The sequence below is a fragment of the Manduca sexta genome, chromosome 8 (assembly GCF_014839805.1).
Source record: "Manduca sexta isolate Smith_Timp_Sample1 chromosome 8, JHU_Msex_v1.0, whole genome shotgun sequence".
Classification (NCBI taxonomy): domain Eukaryota; kingdom Metazoa; phylum Arthropoda; class Insecta; order Lepidoptera; family Sphingidae; genus Manduca; species Manduca sexta.
The window spans coordinates 9,096,579-9,117,710 of NC_051122.1; the positions used below are offsets into that span (position 1 = coordinate 9,096,579).

At 33.9% G+C, this 21,132-nt stretch overlaps 1 protein-coding gene across 1 annotated transcript; it reads left to right on the forward strand.

Annotated features, from left to right (window-relative positions):
- Window positions 1–9,549: 9,549 nt before the first annotated feature.
- Window positions 9,550–20,312, forward strand: LOC115440118. Its single transcript, XM_030164297.2, has 5 exons — window positions 9,550–9,821; window positions 15,345–15,536; window positions 16,108–16,252; window positions 19,198–19,331; window positions 19,968–20,312. The coding sequence occupies exons 1-5, from the start codon at window positions 9,765–9,767 to the stop codon at window positions 20,181–20,183; spliced, it is 744 nt and encodes a 247-aa protein (XP_030020157.1). The 5' UTR covers window positions 9,550–9,764; the 3' UTR covers window positions 20,184–20,312.
- Window positions 20,313–21,132: the final 820 nt, after the last annotated feature.

The following is a 21,132-nucleotide window of genomic DNA, read 5'->3' on the forward strand; positions in this document are numbered from 1 at the left end:
AGCACAATAAAGACGGATATAAAGTCACAAAAGTTTGGATACAAGTGCTTCCACTCAACCCTTGGAGATAAAGGCGTGCACTATGTTTATACTTACGTGTAAATCAAAAAAATCCTTTACCATACACGACAGATCAAACGAAGGTAATCGAAACCCTCGTGTGTTCCATAACGCCTTTCATACGGTATCAATTTAATTACAGAAGTTGTAGAGGTGTCAGAATCGACGGATAATCCGGATCGAGATAATGACATGTCTGAAATTAATGAACTATAGTGTCTATATTGTGACTTCATTGATACAGGGTGTTGGAAAATGAGTATGTATTGTTAAGGGTCTAGATTATTAAGAATAGATTACACTAAATCTTATATAATGTTAGAACACTGTTAAACACAAATATATAATCACGCTGTATCCCAGAGGTGGAAATAATTTTAACTAGCAAACTTTGAACATTAGGGGCATTCCACGTGAAGCGGGCACGAAAAAAAACTCGATGTCTCAGATTTTCGTAATATTTGATTATGTTATACCTGTATATGTCCTCGATCCAGATACAAAATATTATTAAAGTATAAAGCCTGGTTAGCGAGTTAAAGGACTTTGAAGTTTTGATTGGCCGGCTGGTATACGCCACTTCGAATTCAATTATCAAGTTTTTAAACGTTACAATAAAATAAATAAAGCAATGAAATAAATACTTCATTCAATGAACTTTTTTATTGTTTTTTTGGAAATTGAAAAATGATTTTTTTTCTTTGAAAAAAATGTGTTTGAAAGTTTCAAACTTGAATTTCACAAAGTTGGCATATTTATATATTTTTTATTTTTTTTTCTAAAAATAGCTACTATTGTATAGATAATCTCTGCGAAGTTTCATAATGGGCTGAGAAGTCGTTTAGGAGCTAGACCGATTACAGTGCCGAAGCGCGGCGGTCGCCAGAAAGAGCGAAGTAATGAAAACTTTCAATTAAACTAAATACTTTAGATCAGATAATTTTATCATGTATTGCATTGCTTTAAGGATTCAATTATATCGGATTATAATATTAAAAAACATATTTATATTACTGACGGTGTACAACAACATTTTAAAAAGATTTAATTGTATTAACTTGTTATATTTCAAACAGGATTGTGGTAAAGATGCAGAATTTCATTTTCGTGCCACTTCACATGGCAGAAGGGCAATTTAACGGTCTCGGTGGTAACCTAAAACGCCTGGAGACACAAGCTAGTTTACATAACGCATTAAACAAAGCCATCACGATACCCGACCGCTTATACATATAGGCTAGAACATCAATGCCACAAACTCATATTTATTATTACTACTACTATTTATTATTATCATTCATAAATATTTTAATGTTTCAAACTTGTATTTCACAAAGTTGGCATATTTATATAATAACTTTTTTCTACTAAAATAGCCAATATTGTATATAGATTATCCTTGCCAAGTTTCAAATGTTGTTGTACACCGTCAGTAATATAAATATGTTTTTTAATATTATAATCCGATGTAATTGAATCCTTAAAGCAATGCAAAACATGATAAAATTATCTGATCTAAAGTATTTAGGTTAATTGAAAGTTTTCATTACTTCGCTCTTTCTGGCGACCGCCGCGCTTCGGCACTGTAATCGGTCTAGCTCCTAAACGACTTCTCAGCCCATTATGAAACTTTGCAGAGATTATCTATACAATAGTAGCTATTATTAGAAAAAAAATAAAGAATATATAAATATGCCAACTTTGTGAAATTCAAGTTTGAAACTTTCAAACACATTTTTTTCAAAGAAAAAAAATCATTTTTCAATTTCCAAAAATACAATAAAAAAGTTCATTAAATGAAGTATTTATTTCATTGCTTTATTTATTTTATTGTAACATTTAAAAACTTGATAATTGAATTCGAAGTGGCGTATACCAGCCGGCCAATCAAAACTTCAAAGTCCTTTAACTCGCTAACCAGGCTTTATACTTTAATAATATTTTGTATCTGGATCGAGGACATATACAGGTATAACATAATCAAATATTACGAAAATCTGAGACATCGAGTTTTTTTTCGTGCCCGCTTCACGTGGAATGCCCCATTAGATAAAATTACTAGACTGAAAAGTAACAGGGTGTCTGGTACACATTCTTCTGACAACTATCTAATAGTGTTCTACGTTGTAGGACTTGGCTGTAACGACGGGCCTACGTGACGTCAGACCCCTCTTCGTGGTACAAGCCTGAACACTTAAAAATCAAACTTTATCTTACTTTAAAAATAAAACTGTTTAGTTGATTTTATCGTTTATATATAATTATCTCCCAACATTTCGAAGAATTTAGAGCCTTCGTGGTCAGGGGGCGGACTGTGATGTTGGTCATCCTACTTAAAAACAAACCCAAAACCTTCCAGCCTATAATCCATGCATACCATTAAACCATGGACATAAAATACCCACACTTCAAACTAAATTGAGTCTTATAAAGATCATAAATAAATCATAACATCATCTAGCGACGACCATCTGGATCTTAATTACTCACGAGGGACTACATACGGCAAGCTAATCAACCCAAGTCGATTGTGCTGTTGTTCCAATTATAGTTGCTGTATTAAACTGAAGTGATTAAGGGCGTATGGTAGCTTGAATTTAATCAGGTAATTCATTAAGTGGAACATGTAGAAAGTTCAGAAATACAATTTATAAATATCATAAATGCGAAAGTTTGTGAGGATAGATGTATGTATGTTTGTTCCTCTTTCACAATAAACCTACTGAACAGATTTAAATTAAACTTTACAGTAATATTGGCTATACATTAGAACAACACATAGGCTATAATTTATAATGATTTTGTGTAATTTTTTTACAATATATTAGTAACTAGCTTTTGCCCGCGGCTCCACCCGCGTTATAAAGTTTTTCAGGCTAAAATTTTCCGTTATAAAAGTAGAAGTTTCCCGGGAGCCTATGTTCTTCCCAAACAAACTGTCTCCATACCAAATTTCATCTTAATACGTTGGGTAGTTTTTGAGTTTAACACGTTCAGACAGACAGATGCAGCGGGGGATTTTGTTTTATAATATATTTTTTAGAACTTTTTAAGTGGAACAATCCCGTCATACATCATTGTTGCATAACTTTGACCGTTTACGCAGCGCAGGCAACGGAAGCTCTCAAAACTAATAATTTTCCCCGTTTTTGCAACATGTTTCATTACTGCCTTGCTCCTATTGGTCGTAGCGTGATGATATATAACCTATAGCACTCCAGGAACAAAGGGCTATCCAACACAAAAAGATTTTTTCAGTTCAAACCGGTAGTTCCTGAGATTAGCCATTACTGCTTCGCTCCTATTGGTCGTAGCGTGATGATATATAACCTATAGCACTCCAGGAACAAAGGGCTATCCAACACAAAAAGATTTTTTCAGTTCAAACCGGTAGTTCCTGAGATTAGCCATTACTGCTCCGCTCCTATTGAATATAGCGTGATGATATATAGCCTATAGCACTCCACGAACAAAGGGCTATCCAACGCAAAAAGAATTTTTCAGTTTGGACCGGTATTTCCTGAGATTAGCCATTACTGCTTCGCTCCTATTGGTCGTAGCGTGATGATATATAACCTATAGCACTCCAGGAACAAAGGGCTATCCAACACAAAAAGATTTTTTCAGTTCAAACCGGTAGTTCCTGAGATTAGCCATTACTGCTCCGCTCCTATTGAATATAGCGTGATGATATATAGCCTATAGCACTCCACGAACAAAGGGCTATCCAACGCAAAAAGAATTTTTCAGTTTGGACCGGTATTTCCTGAGATGAGCCATTACTGCTCCGCTCCTATTGAGTATAGCGTGATAATATATAGCCTATAGCACTCCACGAACAAAGAGCTATCCAACGCAAAAAGAATTTTTTAGTTTGAATCGGTAGTTCCTGAGATTAGCCATTACTGCTCCGCTCCTATTGGGTATAGCGTGATGATATATAGCCTATAGCACTCCACGAACAAAGGGCTATCTAACGCAAAAATAATTTTTCAGTTTGGACCGGTATTTCCTGAGATGAGCCATTACTGCTCCGCTCCTATTGGGTCATAGCGTGATGATATATAGCCTATAGCACTCCACGAACAAAGGGCTATCCAACGCAAAAAGAATTTTTCAGTTTGGACCGGTAGTTCCTGAGATTAGCGCGTTCAAACAAACAAACAAACAAACTCTTCAGCTTTATATAATAGTATAGATATAGATAAATGTAGTGTTAATGTATTAAAAACATTTTTTTTATTCGGATGTACTTTGAATAAATCCAAAACTTTAAATGCCCTTTTATGTTCTTACCAGCATTGTATTTTCATTACAAAAATAAAAAAGAGGATTTACTTAATATTTGACGTTTTTGGTATTAAATAATTATTTAATTTATTATCTTCCAAAATTAAGTTTTTAATCTACTTACTATAAAAGTGATACACAAGTTTGTTCAATCAAATTTTAAAAGAAAATTACATAAAATAATCTAAACCAAGAAAATATACAGTAACAAGGATTTTACTAACATATACAGTACACATTTCATATATTTGTTAGCATAAAATGGTCCAAAAGATTTATTTGAACGTAGAATATGAAAAATATGCAAGATTCAAAAGAAATGACGCTGTTCCTCATTTCGGCGCGACATGATGCATGATGCAGGCAAATAAAAATATATGGAGTTTACTTTGCCACCGACGGTACCATTAATCTTAGGATGTATATTGTAATTCTATGATATATTGTAGCCCTTATAGCGTGTAGTATAAGACTCAATATACTATGTCATGGTATTAAATTTTCAAACGCGAGATTTCAACGTAAGTACAATTGTTCTGTACCAGGAATGAGCGCAATATCGTATAGTAGCCGTATCGTGTTAGGTATTTCTCGGTGGTTGATTTTTTTGCCATATATTAATAATAGGGCAAAAAAAAATCATTCTGCTCATTCCCATACATTTTAAGTTTACATTTATATACAATTACAAAACATTTATTCAATAAACAAACAAAATAAAGAAATTATAAAAAAGGAAGTCATACTAACAACAGCACGCATAAAAGATATAACAATGAAAAAAAAACGAAATGCAAAAGAACTAGTGTGTCCTCCCGAACGTCATGGTGTGAGTGCGAAACACACGTGATTTACTATCCGAAGTTTACACGCGCAATGTTTACGCTGTCGTGTTTTAGTTTTAAATTAATGAGGCGCTGTTCAAATTTCTATATAAACATTTACTTAAACAAAACCATTACGTTAACGATACGATAACGCGTAAATTTGTGTTAAAAATGTATAATTGTAAAATGTAGGCAGACATTATCAGTTTAACTTTCGAACGACCATTCAACGCTGTGACCATGAAGGCTGCAAAGTCTTTGCCACGTAGGGAGACAGTGAAAATCCAAAAAACGAAAATTTATTTTATTTTGACGGCATATTACATAATTCAACAATTTATTACTTTCTATTATATATCTTGATATTGACAGCACTTTTTTTCCAGTGTCAAATCGGAGAACACATTCATTTAAAATGACATAAATTCCTCTAGCAGCAGAATTGCTAATGTATTCCAAGCAACTCATAAACAGTGAAATGCAAATAATTTTACGTTCATACAAAGCACTCACAAGTCGAAATTGGCACGATAGGAGATGAAATTGTATATCAGAGGTATCAATTGGTCCATAAATGATGCACAGCATAGCATCGGAGCCGACCGCACGCGGCTTCCAATCAAATGGAATTTCATATTTGCCACAATGCCTGTATTCCTGCTAAACATTTCGTTGTACTTCAATTGTTTTATTTGCTCGTAAATCTTTACGCAGATACTTGTCCCAAGAGTACATTCTATGATAAAATTTGTAGTTTCTCAGCACTCATTATGTTTTATCTTTCATCCTGGTTGAACTTGTAAAAAAATCATTTGGCATTAAACAAACCCTACATGATGTTTAAAGGGTCAATAATAACCAAATATTATCTATCGCAAAAATATTATTTTAGGATATTGTAAAAGGTTCGTTTGATTTTTAATAAACTTTGATTAATAACACTCCGATAACATCTGTTGAAAATACGTATACGTTTTTATACGGTACTCAAGGTTTTTAAACGATAACAATATTTACATTGCCGATATCTATTACGAACTCAAAGAAAAAACAACCTGCGGTTTATACGTAAACACCAGTGTAATAAAATCTCCGTAAAACAAAAGCACCAAGTTGGTTCATGTTTATGAATTACTTAAAAATAAACATGGAAACCATAAAAACATTTTAATGGACAATAAGTATTATTTTATAGCAATTTTTACGGGACTGTGAATAAAATTACGGCGAAAATTGGGTACCTACACTAGTTGAGCTTCTGCCTACACTTTTAGGAATAAAACGGCGTGATTGGATAGTATTAGAACAATATAAATTGGGTAAACTAGTGTGCCGAAAATTTTGTACGAAGTTATTAAATCGATAAGGGCGCAAGTTCTGCAACTCAAATGAGTCGTATGACGCCCTCTGTTATGAAAAGCAGAAAACATTTGGCCGCGTGTCACACTAAGATAAGGAAAACTTTTTCGTAATTCGACGACAAAGTCTCAAACGATTCCTTTAGCAACTCTTTATTATAATAGGACTAATAATGTCTCGTTAAGGAAACATTGAGATAAAAACCCGTCAACTTTCTAGGTTGTTAACGATAACTTTAATACAAGTTTAACAGCTACGTAGACCTTTTTGTACTGTAACTAGTGGCTCCATCTACAAACTTTTCCAGTTTGCTTTGTTTTCGACTAAATGCCTTTCGAAGCAACACTACTTGTCGTAGACGCTTTTTAATAACATGACATGAATAATAGATGGCGCCACATGTAATTTTGTAACAGCTGGTAGTTTGATATTGAAATAGTGCTATAGTAATACAATATTTATTATATAGGTACGAATTTTGAATTGATTATATCCTCTCCTTGGTGTAATTGAAAGCCCATGCAAGATTTTGAGTCCTTTAATGGTCGCAAAATTTTACTTGCCCCCATAACAAAGGCTATCCTCATAACAAGCCATAGTTTATTCATAGTAAGTCTGGCCACTATACGTTTCATATTATGACCGCGCTATGAACGTGTCAGGCAAAAAATATTTATGTTATTGAAAAGTATGAAGACGGAAGGAGCTGCTCTGGTCCGGACGGCAAAACGTCTAAAACAAAACCTAGTAAAATTTAAACTTATGTCGTCTGTACTGTAGCTAGAGGAAACGGTCCACGTGACGTTCAATTTTGTTTTGTTGTAATAAGCCACTTTTTTGATCTCGTCCGCAACCTAAGGGCGGCAAGAACTCACGCTACGTGGCTACAGCGGATCAAAAATATCAGTTCCTCCCCTCCTCGTAGTTTTCTGTGGTATTTTACATGTAATAAATGTTTGCTGTGGGTAGCTATAAAATATGTCCTCCGTAGGGAAATTATGCAACATTGTCTCTGCAACAGGAAATATGTAATGGCTATAAAACTGAAATATGACATACGAGATGTTTACTACACTTCAGACTCTGATTTATATCTTGCTGAATTCAGACGAATAGTCACGAATACAAGTAAACAGATTATTCGGGTGTATTTGTTATTCATATATACAAATATATAAACTTAAACTGTTTTTTAAAAGGAACTACTAAACCGCTTTTTTTTTATTGATTGATTTTTTCACGACGCTACACATCATAGTGTGCGTGTATACTCATACTGCTCACGCACACTATAAGCGATTAAATAAAGTAGAGGAACGCGTCTTTTTGGATGGAATAATCTATAGTGTATTATATTATTTTTTTATACTAACTTCTTTCGGCGATGAAAAAATTCGCTGACTCATAATAGACATATGTAGTGTGAGACCTTATTTAAATATGGAAATTGTGTTCTTTTGTAGAGCAGAGGTTGTTGAGAAAACGGATTATGCTCAAATCGACTCCTAAGGGAAAGTCCGGGGTTATCCCAAAAAAAGGTTAAGGCTGTCGAAACCGCGAGCAAACATGAGTATTACCAATATAAGAATTCAATTTATAATTTAAAATTTCATTGAATCTCTTGGGCCATCAACTCTCGAAGTTATAAAAATCTTTGACCTTATCAAATCAAATTCAATCTTTTAAACAAATCACAATCAAAGATGAGAAAAAATAATTTCGAGCACCAGGAGCACATAAATTGAAAGCTCTTATCAACTACCAACTAATTCTAAGCAGAAAATACACCCTAAGGTGTTGTAATACGGACTAGTGAGATAGTCCCAGTGCTACTATAGGATATGATGTGGTATGGCTGAAACGACTATTCGTAGACCTATAAACCTAGAAACATAGAGGCTGTTACGTTGTGAAAATGGTTTGTTTCTGTAAGGAAATGGCGTTCGCTAGTGTTTGTTATATTATGCTCTATTGAATGTTTACTAGCAATAGACTTTATTACTAAACAATAAAGGTAGATATTTACTCGCATTATGGATGTTTTAGAATGCTAAGTCATCGTTTTAAAGTAGGATTCAAAGCAGTCTATTTACAAAATGAAAAGTACTTTTTAATCTATACTTATATATAAATCTGAAGAGTTTGAATGCGCTAATCTCAGGATATTTTTTCCTTTAATAGGAAGCTACATTACTCTCGCATTCTATAGGCTACTTTTTTATCCCGGAAAACTTTCACGCGGACACAGCCGCAGGAAAAAGCTAGTCAACAATAAAATTTAGAGTTCAGCATAGAATAATTAATAATGGCCATATAGAAGTATATTTAATTATAGTCATTCATAATATTGTGATATGACGAGAGTAATTCTAACACAATGTCATTGTTTGTATAACAATAATGCAAGAACGAAATACAATTAAAATGTAGAGTCCCGTATAACATATTTAATTAATACATACTTTCAAAGGTACGCATAAATTTGTTCTATAGCTGTAATTATATAGAAAAATAACTGTTGAATCTGTAAACAAATGCGATAAATCTTATTAATACTATAAATGCGAAAATTTGTGAAAATTTTAAGATGTTTCTCAGAAGTAAATCCATAAACAACTGAACAGATTTGGAGGAATTTTGACACACGGCTAGACCACATCGTGAATTAACACCTTAGCTACATTTTATCCCGGATATTTGCTCCCATTAAAAATAAGGGATTTTTATCTGATTTTTAAATACATGACGCTAGAGTTGTACTTTTCTAGCGAGAATGAATGCATTTTCACATAGACGAAGCCAAGCGCAACAACACCTAGTGTGATATAAATTATAAAGCATTAAGATTATTACGTGCACTCTGAACACAAATTTTAAACATACAAACGTTCAAATCTATATCACATAAAACAACATCTTAATATCATTCATACCCACAAACATTCACAAGACGCATAGCTGTGTGCCAATCCATTCCTGCGGTACACCAAAGCATAGCGGCTAAAACAATTTAGCATTGTAGTATAAACTACAGCGTCGACCGAGTCATCGCTCCGACACAGTTTCCAAATCATAACAAGCTCACAATCAAAACAAAACACGAACACACGGGCAGAATATTCAGTCGACTAACGATTTTCATTCAGACAACATTACAGTACAAATCCGACTCATATTTCAATTAAATGTCAAGTGCAATTGAATGTAGGATGTGATTTGTAAACAAAAATGAGTCGTAGAAACTTATTCGTTTTATTCGCGTCGCTCGTCGTCGTTACTTTGCAGGTGGGTTTTGTTTTTGTCTGTATTACTTACAGATTAAGGTTGAAAATTAACAATACTAATATAGCTATATTATGGTCTGTGTATTTTGTTTACATAACAGTAAAAAGGGAGATATCTTCCAAAAATCCAATTAATATAATTATATAATGTATAAAATCACAAGATTGCTTTTAGACACAAAAAACTAACCATAGAATTGTTAATTATTTGTTCAGTTTTATGCCTAAATAACCGCTTTCATATATTTACATACTTTTCTTTAAAACCGCAATTAAAATAGACGCTTCTTAGAAATATTAGATAATATCAGCTACTTAGCTACAAAAGTATTCCAGTTTTCAAAATCGTGAAAGGACGCTCTCGTGAAAACATCGCTCGCATCGTGAAACAGCACTCTTATACCAAAGATAATGGTAAGGGAATATAGCAAAGGAAGTATACCAAAAGACTTATCTAGGAAACTAAATTCCCTCGATCTACTTCTATTTCTTGATCGACTATAGTTTTAAAATCGAGTTAAACCATTAAGTTACCTGTCACTACTATTTTGGAATAAACATGGCATCATAAAAATAGTCGTAGGAGGCTAGAAAATTGCTAGAGCGATTCTCGTTTGACATAATCGTATGCGAGTTTTTAGTTTGCGTCTGCGTCTGAACAATATGATGCAATCATCTCCTTCCAGTTATGTCAGCAATAATTGCTCTGTCTGCATAAGGCTCTTCCCTTAAATGTGACTTCGTAACACCACTAACATATCGCTGGAAATTTAAAGAAAGCCCTCTACAAGATATTTCATTACATAATTAACGTTAGCACTAGACAAAAAATAATTTAAACTTGTAATCAATCTATATTATACATTCGTAAAATCTCCTACATTATTTTCAAAAGTGACTAGGAATAATGTTTGGAAAACAGTCCTTTGTTTCGTTGCTGAAAACAGTTCTACAACCAAAACACAGCTCCATTGACGATACATTAATAAATCAAGATATTTGTTTGAAGAAAACTTTATCAATTGTAAAGTTTTAATTACTGGAACTATTGAACCGTTTTCTACCACTATTGTTTCTTTTATTTCCGTCCCATAAAGTTTATAGCGTCTTCGGAAAGTTTATTGATTGTCGTGTTTTTGTTGGTTTGTTTCTTGAGGCGCATAAAGGTTATCCTTAATGTTTTTATTAGCTTCATAAGCAATGTTTTAGATATTGCATATTTTACCCGCAGCTCCGCCAATATTGAAAAATTTTCCGATATCCGATTTTAATGAAACAAAGCCTATGTTCTGCTTTTAATTATAACTGGCTACATGTGACAACTACATGAACATTCGTTCAGTAGTTACGAAGATGTGCGCTAACAAACAAACAGACATAGAAGAATTGTAACAGTCACTTATTTGTGTTCTATTACAACCCCGTTTTTTAATTTACTTAAAATATACCCACACACCGCGATGTGCTGTTTTATTATATGTATAGATAAAAACAGGCTAGATGTTATAGAGAAGGATATGAAAATAATTTCCTGATATTCAAAGACCGTAAATAAGTGACAAACGGTTAGCTAACTAGCTGACTCTGCCATTACCCAGCCAGTGCACAGATCGAAAAACACAAAATTAAAAAGTATTATTTTTACTTACAACTCAACTACAAAGTGAACCTCATAGTTCGAAATAAAAAGATCCATTCTGTAAACATCTCGAACGCTAGCATTGTTTAATTGAAAAACAAAGCAATACGGCGTGGTTTTATTTCTAGTGACTAGAAAAATGATTAATACGTTAAAATCTAGTCTTTTGTTTTCCCAACTTTACGTTTGTTAACCTGGCTTATACAAACGCTTTTGGGTGAGCGCTTTGGGCGCTCGCAACCCTTGGAAATTAGGTGATGATATGGGCAACCCCGGCGGCGCCTAAAAAAGCGGCGATAGCCTAATTGGTTTTGGAACGGACTGCCGAGACGAATGTCCGTAGGTTCAAATCTCAAGGGGACACACCTCTGATTTTTCAAAAAAAAATAATTATGAATTATCGCTTGCTTTAACGGTGAAGGAAAACATCGTGAGGAAACCTGCATATCTGAGAAATTCTCTATAGGAATTTTCGAAGGTTTCAATCTTAATCCTCGATCTGATCCTGAGAATAGACCAATCAAAATAAGTCATTTTTAAGCATGTAATAATCTTTGTTCTGTTTGGTCTAATTTTGATGGATCAAAAAAGCGATTGTATCTTTTATTGAAAAGGACCGTAATATTTCTTTAAACTTACAAATTAAATTTCGAATTACTAGGATGGTCTTCCCAGAAATCGACAAAGATGCAACTTTTGATATCCCCAAAGTCCATAACTTAAACAGCGCTGGTTTTAGTTTGAAGCTTACCCCATAATCGCTGCTCGTATAGGTCATTAACGACGCCTCATTAAACGACACTTGTTCTCGCTTTGTGCAACTCCGAAATATTATTTAAAGCGCGATTTTAATCGCGCAACTTGGCAACTTCATAATATGAAAAGCGCTATTTTAATCGCGCAACTTGGGTATCATGCCGAACTGTCATTATAGTGCGTCCTGTTGCAAACTTCGGTGTATTCAAACAGTGAACTTTTAGCATTTCAGTTAAACATTTTTGGGTTTATTAAAGAAATCAAGCGACAGTTTTAATTGCAGGTCTTAACATTTTACGCTCAAAGCTTTGATTCAGGTTTTTGCTCGTAATTGAGTAGGACAAGGGACTGACTAAACACGGATTTCTCACCGAATCTATTTATTTACGACCTCTTTAATATTATAAATACACTAAACAAAATAATACCGTAAACAAGTATGTAGCAAGTACGCATACTGCTCAGTGATTACAAACAGCAAGCAATTGACAATAACGTTTTACCATTTTTTTTTTCATATTCAGTTTTTTTTTTATACGTACACCGCAAAGTGACCACACCGCACCTGATGGTAAGTGGAGTGGGGTCCAATAGAATGTCGACTGACGAGACATGATTACCCCTCGGCAGTCGACACAATTATGCCGGCCTGTTGGAACCCGATATACACAGGCTGATTCCGGAACGCGACAATCACCATTTGTATGTTTAAAAATAATTTTATACCAAAGAATACTAGGAAACGATAATATCATCCAGTCTAGCCATTATAGTCATTTACAGTCGTCCTCGACAATACTGGAGAATAACAGCTTCCTTTTTCCATTTTAACTTCAATAAACTATGTTAATGTACTCAGGAACACTCATATAACAAAATTTCTCTATACTTCAAAACTTCGTCCCTAATGGTTGGAAATATGATTTAATACCTATATTTCTTATGTTGGCGATACGCTTGGCGTATTTGTCAAAATATTTGCGATTAGCAAAACAATATGAACTTTGTTCTTTATGTACAAAGTTGATGTTGCATTGACCAAATAACGTAAATATTCGCATACAACAATAATACTACCAGCATTAAGCTAGGTTTAACTTAGTAAAAAAAAATTACAGAAGTCAGCTTTCACAAGCAGTTCAACACTGCTGTGTTTAGTCACTATTGTGTTCTGGTTTGAAGGGCATTGCAGCCAGTATAACAAGACTTAACATCTCAAGTCTTAGGATAGTAAGCGCAGTGGAATACCAAGAATACTTTGTAATTTAACGTATTGGATGGTGTTTCTACTGTTTATGAGCGGTCGTCTCGCTTACCATCAGCCGAACGGCAAGCTAATCTCGTCACTCAAGCAATTATTACCATTAGTAATTAACAATTATTATTAATTATTACCATTTAACAAACACTACAAACTTCTACTGCTCGGACTGCCTCGGTGGCGTGGTTGTATTGCACGTCCGGTACAATAGCGCTCTGAGGTCCTGGGTTCGAATCCCGGGTCGGGCAAAGCGATATTTGGGTTTTTCTGCTCAGTATCAGCCCGGAGTCTGGAATTTGTGCCCGATATGGCGATAGGCTCGCCCCCTATCACATCATGGGACGGAACATACTTGGCGAAAAGTGGGTGCCCTAGTTGCGCCTCTGCATACCCCTTCGGGGATAAAATGCGTGATGTTATGTATGTATGTATTATGTACAAACTTCTACAAATTTTAAGGCTTGCAGAACATGCGAAGACTTGCATGTGCATAGACAGTGACGGGTCAAGACGACGCGAAGCCCCCAAACGGATCTAAAAAAATTAACAGTTTTAACAGTTTCATCGCTAAGATTGTAAAGAAGGTCCTCCAGGGCATCGTCCGAAGTCTCTGTAAGCGCGAGGCCTCGGGCGCCTTCCCTAAAAGCCGCCTCTGTGTAAACTCGTAGAGCTAATGAAATATTGCCAATAGTGTAAACGCAGCTGAACTTTATTGCGCAATATTCCTGCTAGAACTTGCTAATCTAAATTTAACATTATTGTCATCATAGTAAAGTTTATAATTCTCATTCGGGTATTTATTCTTTCGGATTACAAAACTACTTTTATACAAGTTAAATGCTTTTCACGGGCAGTACCACAAAGGCTTATCTTATAAATATTAAGTCAATGATACGTAAAAAAAAACAATATTATTTTCGGCCAACAATATCCTTCATAAACACATAATTATTTCTGTTTGCGTTAATACCATCAACGTTAAAATTAAGTTCATGACCATATCAAATGCTTGTATTTCTCCACAACGTATTTTAACTACTTAAAAATATATTTTAACTTGATAGATGTTATTATTCTGTAAATGATCTCTTACATTAAAAGTTTTAAGAAAATATTTTTACGCTAAAACGGTCAAATATAAGCTGAACAATAATAACAACTTTTTACAATATTCAACATATAAACAAATTATTATTACCAAGGCTCTAACCGCGAAAAAATATTAAACGATATTTTTCATAACCTAAATAACTTCTAAGCGTATCAGTATATCCACACTTATATAAACCCGTGTTCTCAACATCTCATAACAATGGGCCCGTAAACGAAATGAACATAAAACTAAAGGCTATGTGACTTATGTTGTCCCGTTTTATTACCTATCAAACTAGAGTACTTAAGTTAAGAGTGCACGTGGGTAACTGCAGATGGTTCGCCAGATAATCGGGCCTGGGAAGCTTTATAGGTTCTATTGTAATAGAGTGCAGGCGAAGAAAATAACATTAGTATATCAATTTCACACATGTTTAAACTTTAAAGGTATACCTAATTAGAGTTTCTACTGTAAAAATATATTCAATAATCTTACGTATAATTAAAAAAAAAAGCGTTTAAATAAATTAAATACTTCGTTACGAAATTAAATTCCGTTCTCAAGACACAAGCTTATCTGTAGCAGTCGGAGATAATTATTATTGTATCTACTCATAATTAATAAAATCTAAATCAGGACTGTCTTTCTAAAATTAAACGTGTTCAAAAAACAGAACATTTAACCGTATAATACTCTTATAAACTACCTACATCATTCCAACATCTCAAAAAAAACGGATACCAAATTGAACTAAGAATATTTGCTTACTTTTCAGACGACAGATTTCCAGGACAATCTAATAAATGGTTACCGCGCATTGATTGCGGACATCCAGGTCCGAACGCAGAAATCACGAGAAGACATGGACACCCTCGTGTCTCAAATAAAACTTCTCATGAAGAACGAAGCCGACAAGGCTATTAACTACATGACCGTTTATCTGGAACAGATATCATTGTATTTTCAGGTGAGATTATTTTCCTATTTTTGTTAATAGTTTTTGCTCGGAAGGATTTATTTATACTACATTTTATGCAGTGTGAAATACAGTGTAAAGATCCATTCTGGATTAAAATTCTCAATGGAGACTTTTTCGAGAAAAATAGGATCTTAGATGTTAATTAATAACTGAATTAACCAATTTAATCCAAATATATTAAGAGGTTGGATACGAATAAAATTTGCCACCCAAAAAACAAAGTAAACAGTTGCTTCATTTAGCAAAAGACTTTCACCCAAACAGAGCTCCACGCAAAACATAGTCCGTAAATGAACTTTCAACAAAACTGAATATCGCAGGCTTGAGATTTTCTCATACTTATGACCTATAGACGTTTGTTGCTTCTTTGTAAAGTTTTCTGTGAAACTGTGAACGGTGTAGTTGGCTACATGTTTATTAATACAGTACATGTGTAATTTTAAACTTTACTTATTTAATGTGTAACTATTTTCTGTTCCTTTTGAAAAAAATATAATAAAATAAAACCAAACCAAACTGAACCAAACATAAATACATCGGTATATAACAATTTCCAAAGGTAATAATCCACGATCGTAAGCCTCGCAACGGCACCTACTGCAAGGAGAGCATTGTGAAGCTGCTCGGCGAGAATCTTCAACTTGCAGATGAAAATGTTACATTGTGCCTAGCGCTCGGCTATCAGAGAGTGCAGAGATTGCCTGGTATGTATATATTTAATATATACAACGTATTTATACAGGTGTTTGTATTCAGTGAGCCGTTATGTGGTGTATCTTCGGCAATAAAATAAGATAGGTGAAGTAAAACTTCGGAATCCTTTTAAGATTATGCCAGCGTTCTGTGAGATTTGGTATAACTACCAATGAACGTTTTAATCAGTGTCTTACAGTACAATATCGTCTTTTATTTATTTGAAAAAGATTTGCTTTGTTAAATATTGATTAATGACGTTTATTAATAAGGAAATTTGTTGATAACAATGATAGGTAGCAAAAAAAATTTAACATAAATTCTACGACAAAACTCAGATATTAATGACTGCCTCGGTGGCATAGTAGTATTACGTCACGTCTACAGCACCGAGGTCTCAAGTTCGATCCCGGGTCAGGCAATGTGATATTCGGCTTTTCTACTCAGTATCAGCCCGGAATCTAAATGTGGGTCTGATATGGCGATGGGCTCACCCCCTATCATATCATGTGACCGAATACACACGGTGGAAAATGTGTGCACCAGTTGTACTCTCTGCCTACTCCTTCGGGGATAAAAGGTATGAATGTATGTACATCAGAAATTTGTAGAATAATGATCTCTATCACATCCGTATCATATCGACGTTTGAAAGGCTAATCTACTTAAGTGACATTATTTTTGTCGAAAAAATTTAACTGTTTAAAAAACATAGAAAAAAAGTGCTAATTTTAACTATGTATCAAAGTTAGGGTCACATAAAATTACGCTTTAGTCAATTAGCCTTACAACCGTCGAAATGTTTCAAAGTACCAAAATCATTGTACCGAATAAAAATAAGCATACATTCGTTAAAATATAACGACATCAAACCACAGACTTAAACGTTTACACCACAATTTCCACATCAAAATTAATAAAGCTAATTGCTAACCGACCTACCAAACCATTGTTAACCGACTGTTTACGGAAAGCCGGCGGTATAAGGGAAACATTGTCAATCGTACGCCATTTTATTTTGGTTGTCTTGTTTATCCACGCGGTTCCGTGACAATACAGGATGTGGCTAAAACAAGTAGCTTTGTGATAACAAACATACAATCATTAGCGGTAACAAAGATGTTTCCTTACTAAGAGTAGTGGCAAATGGCAATATCAAATACGACAAGAATAAGTCTGCGTAAGAGATTTCCGTTTGGATGTGACACATGAAATAGCTTTAATACTCATGTTGCTAAAAATGATTTAGCAAATGAAAGTAGCGTCTAACTATACTATAATATAACTACTATACTTTACTAACTATACTACAATATAATAAATCTCATTCTGTATTATATTGCTCACTGCTGAGCACAGGCCTTTTTTACTACTGAGAGGGTATATTTTTTATTATCGCTTTATAACAGCTAATGTTAAAGTTAGTTCCGGTTAACTTAAGGGATGTAGGAAGGGGATGAGGTTCCGCTGTTTGATATGTAATTCGTCTTTCCAACTAAGAAGGTTTAGGCATTAGTCCGCCACGCTAATCTAGTGCGGATTGGCAGACTTCACAAGCCTTCGACATTCTTATGGAGAATTCTCAGGATTATACACTTCCTCACAATATTTTCCTTCAACGCTAAAACATGCGATAGTCGTCAATAAGACCTTTCCATTCCCAACTAAGCTATCTCGCTGTAGCGGTCTAACTATACGAATGAATATAACTAAAGAATCACTGATTTTAAATATTATATGCTTTTTCGTGTGCATATTAATACGTTATCAACATCTGATCGCTTTCTTTTTTCCATCTTTTGGTTTGTCTGAGATAATTTTAAAAGTGCTTGCAACAGGAGATAAGCAAAATTCCCGAACGGAACTGCAAGCAAATTACTTCTTCACTATATTTGTTCCGAAACTAGTTGAACATGACAATAATTGATTCAGTATAAAACCAGGACATATCCAACATTAAATCATATTCCTAGTTCATTCACGCTATCAAATTAAACTAAAATCACACAGAGCTAAACTATTACTGAGAGCTGTTTGTACAACAGTGAATTAATTAATTAAAGTTATGCTTTCGAAAACAAACACCTAAATACACGAAGGAGGAGATTCGGATGGGAACTATCTTGCTATTAGACTGAAATATACAGATTGTAGTGTAAGTTGAGATGCGAAATGTATAAACAATTAATTAAACAAAATTATAAGAATCATTCTTATAATTAGGCTGGCATAATCTTGTACATTAAAATCCTATAAGCTTTTCTTTTAAATAAAGATAAAAAATCCTTATAATCCGATATAGTAGTCATAAATGAAATAGATTCGAGTATTTAAACTAACGACACAATATTTCGTTGAAATGAAATTAGACGTCCTATTGCATGCTGTGTTTACCTTAGTGTGGTTGTGCATTAAGCTTGGTCAATATTTTTATAATCTTTTTGTTAATGTTTCAATGTGACAATTGTTGGTAATCCAAACATACAAAAAAAATGATGTTTCTAGCGAATTAAATACATACATAGTATCACGCCTCTATCCCATTGGGGTAGGCAGAGACGATGGATTGCCAGTTTGCAATTAAATTAATTAATTTATATTATATGTAGATTGTAACTATACCAAAGGCCGTAGACATATATGTCTTTTTACAATAGTTAAGCTAACGTTATGAATAAGAATGACATATCTTAACGATAAACTTGTCTATGAATATGGAATTTCCATATTTTTTTTCTATTTTCTATTAGCGTAAACTATTATAAAAATGCATCTTTCCTAAGACCCCATTAGGTATATAAAATATGACCTGTCCTGTCATGATAAAATATGACGCAGTATAGTTTCTTGTCTGAATATAAAATAGGAAATAAATATCTACGTAGAACAAACTGCAAAACTAACAACAACAAAACACTTCAACGAACAGAAACATAACTAATACAACTGTATTTAGAAAAATTGCAGGTGCACTTCGAAACACTGGAGAACTTGAAGAAATATTCAGCGTCGAAACTGTTTGAGTGTCAGAAACAGCAGCAAGTCGGTGGTAATTGCTCCCACGAGAGCCAAGACCTTGAGCGGACTGTTGTGAGTATGCTCGAGCGCACTATATATCCCGAGACTAAATTAACTGTTAAACAAAACAGATATGACTCTGATTTAAATATAATTGAAAAATGAAATTAGATTATTACACAAAACAATGTTATTGGACATGTATTTAGAAAAATAAAAAACGACGCAGCCAATTTTCAATGCCTACGAACTACTAAATTCACGACTTTAAAAAATGACAGTGTCGTATTGTACAATGACCCACTGTTAGGCGCTGGCCTGGATCTTTATCATTCAAACATAATTAAAATTGGGGAAAGTAATTTTGTTTTAAAGACTAATTTCGCATATTACATAATACTAAATATCCTCGGTGTTTTGTAATCTGTTAAAATGAGATCTATCTATACTTTATTATATATATACTGTTATATAAAGTTGAAGAATTTGATTGTGCGAACTGAAAAAATATGTTTGTGTTGGATAGCCCATTTATTTAGAATAGGTATACTCTATCTAACATCGCGCTATGACTAATAGGAGCGGAGCAATAATGAAAAATTTTGCAAATACGGGGAAAAATTATCCCAGTAAACACGTTCACAATTCAATTAATTCAAATAATATATTGTAAAAGTACACAAATATAATATATTTTTTTCATTTCAGTTCCTGTATGAAACATCACCGTTTCCAGTAGTAATGGCAGAAATAGCCATTCACGGGTTCAAAGAAGTATCAGATCTGAGCGTCTGCCTCAAAGATATCATATCACGCATGATGACACATTCTGTGAAGGTCATTGGAGACTTTAACAGATGTATCCATAATATAGAGATGCCGAAACTAAAATATTTGTTGAAATTCATGAAGAAATATGCATAAACGAAGACGTAATAATTTGTAAATAACAATGACTAAACATCTGATTTTTAAACTGTGTACTATATTTTTTTTAATTGTAATGTAATGAAATAATAAGTGTAGGCTAATTTTATAATAAATACAAATTAATTTCTTGGTATGTTTTTTAAATAACCTCCTGGGAACAATAGAATTCCTTACTTCACAGGTATCATAAGCACAAAGAAATTTAGTTCCATAACGCACACACACAAACTTCTTTCAACATAGGAAAACAGAGTTGTACAATATCGGGCATTCGAAATTATTCTGAATCTATAAGCCGACTATAGTTCTCACGGAACAGAAAACACAAAATATGATCAAGTGTCAATTTATAACAGGTTTTACTTCTTATAATATACAGGCATATATTAATTTCTAAGTAGCTAATAAATCAACAAACATTTTCGCTATAAACATATCATAAACTTTTGCTAATTTGCTCTTTTAGGTTTGATAGCCTTTGATATGTCCGTACTTGAAAACTAAATCTGTACATCCTTTCAAACAGTTTGTTTTCGAGTTTAGATCATTTCAAGTAGCCTGGGGACGTCTCGACGTTTACGGAATGCTCTCGACTTCGTTTATTTAAAGAGTAAACCTAACTTTGAAAGACTACTCTCTTGACCAACGTCTACTGCCTATCACACTCTACATTTAACGTTTAATTTATTGTTTCAATGGCGAAGTTTTATTGATACGACTGTAGTGCTGAGGTCTCGGGTTCGACCTCCGGGTCGGGCAATGTAATATTGGGTTTTTCTACCCAGTATCAACCCTGAGTCTGGAGTTTGTGTCTGATTTGACAATAGTCTCGCCCCCTATCACAATATGCGACGAAGTACACGGCAGAAAGTGGATGAACCAACTGCGCCCTGCCTCCCCTCAGGGATAGGCTTGAGTGTGTGTGTAACTGTGTGTGACAATT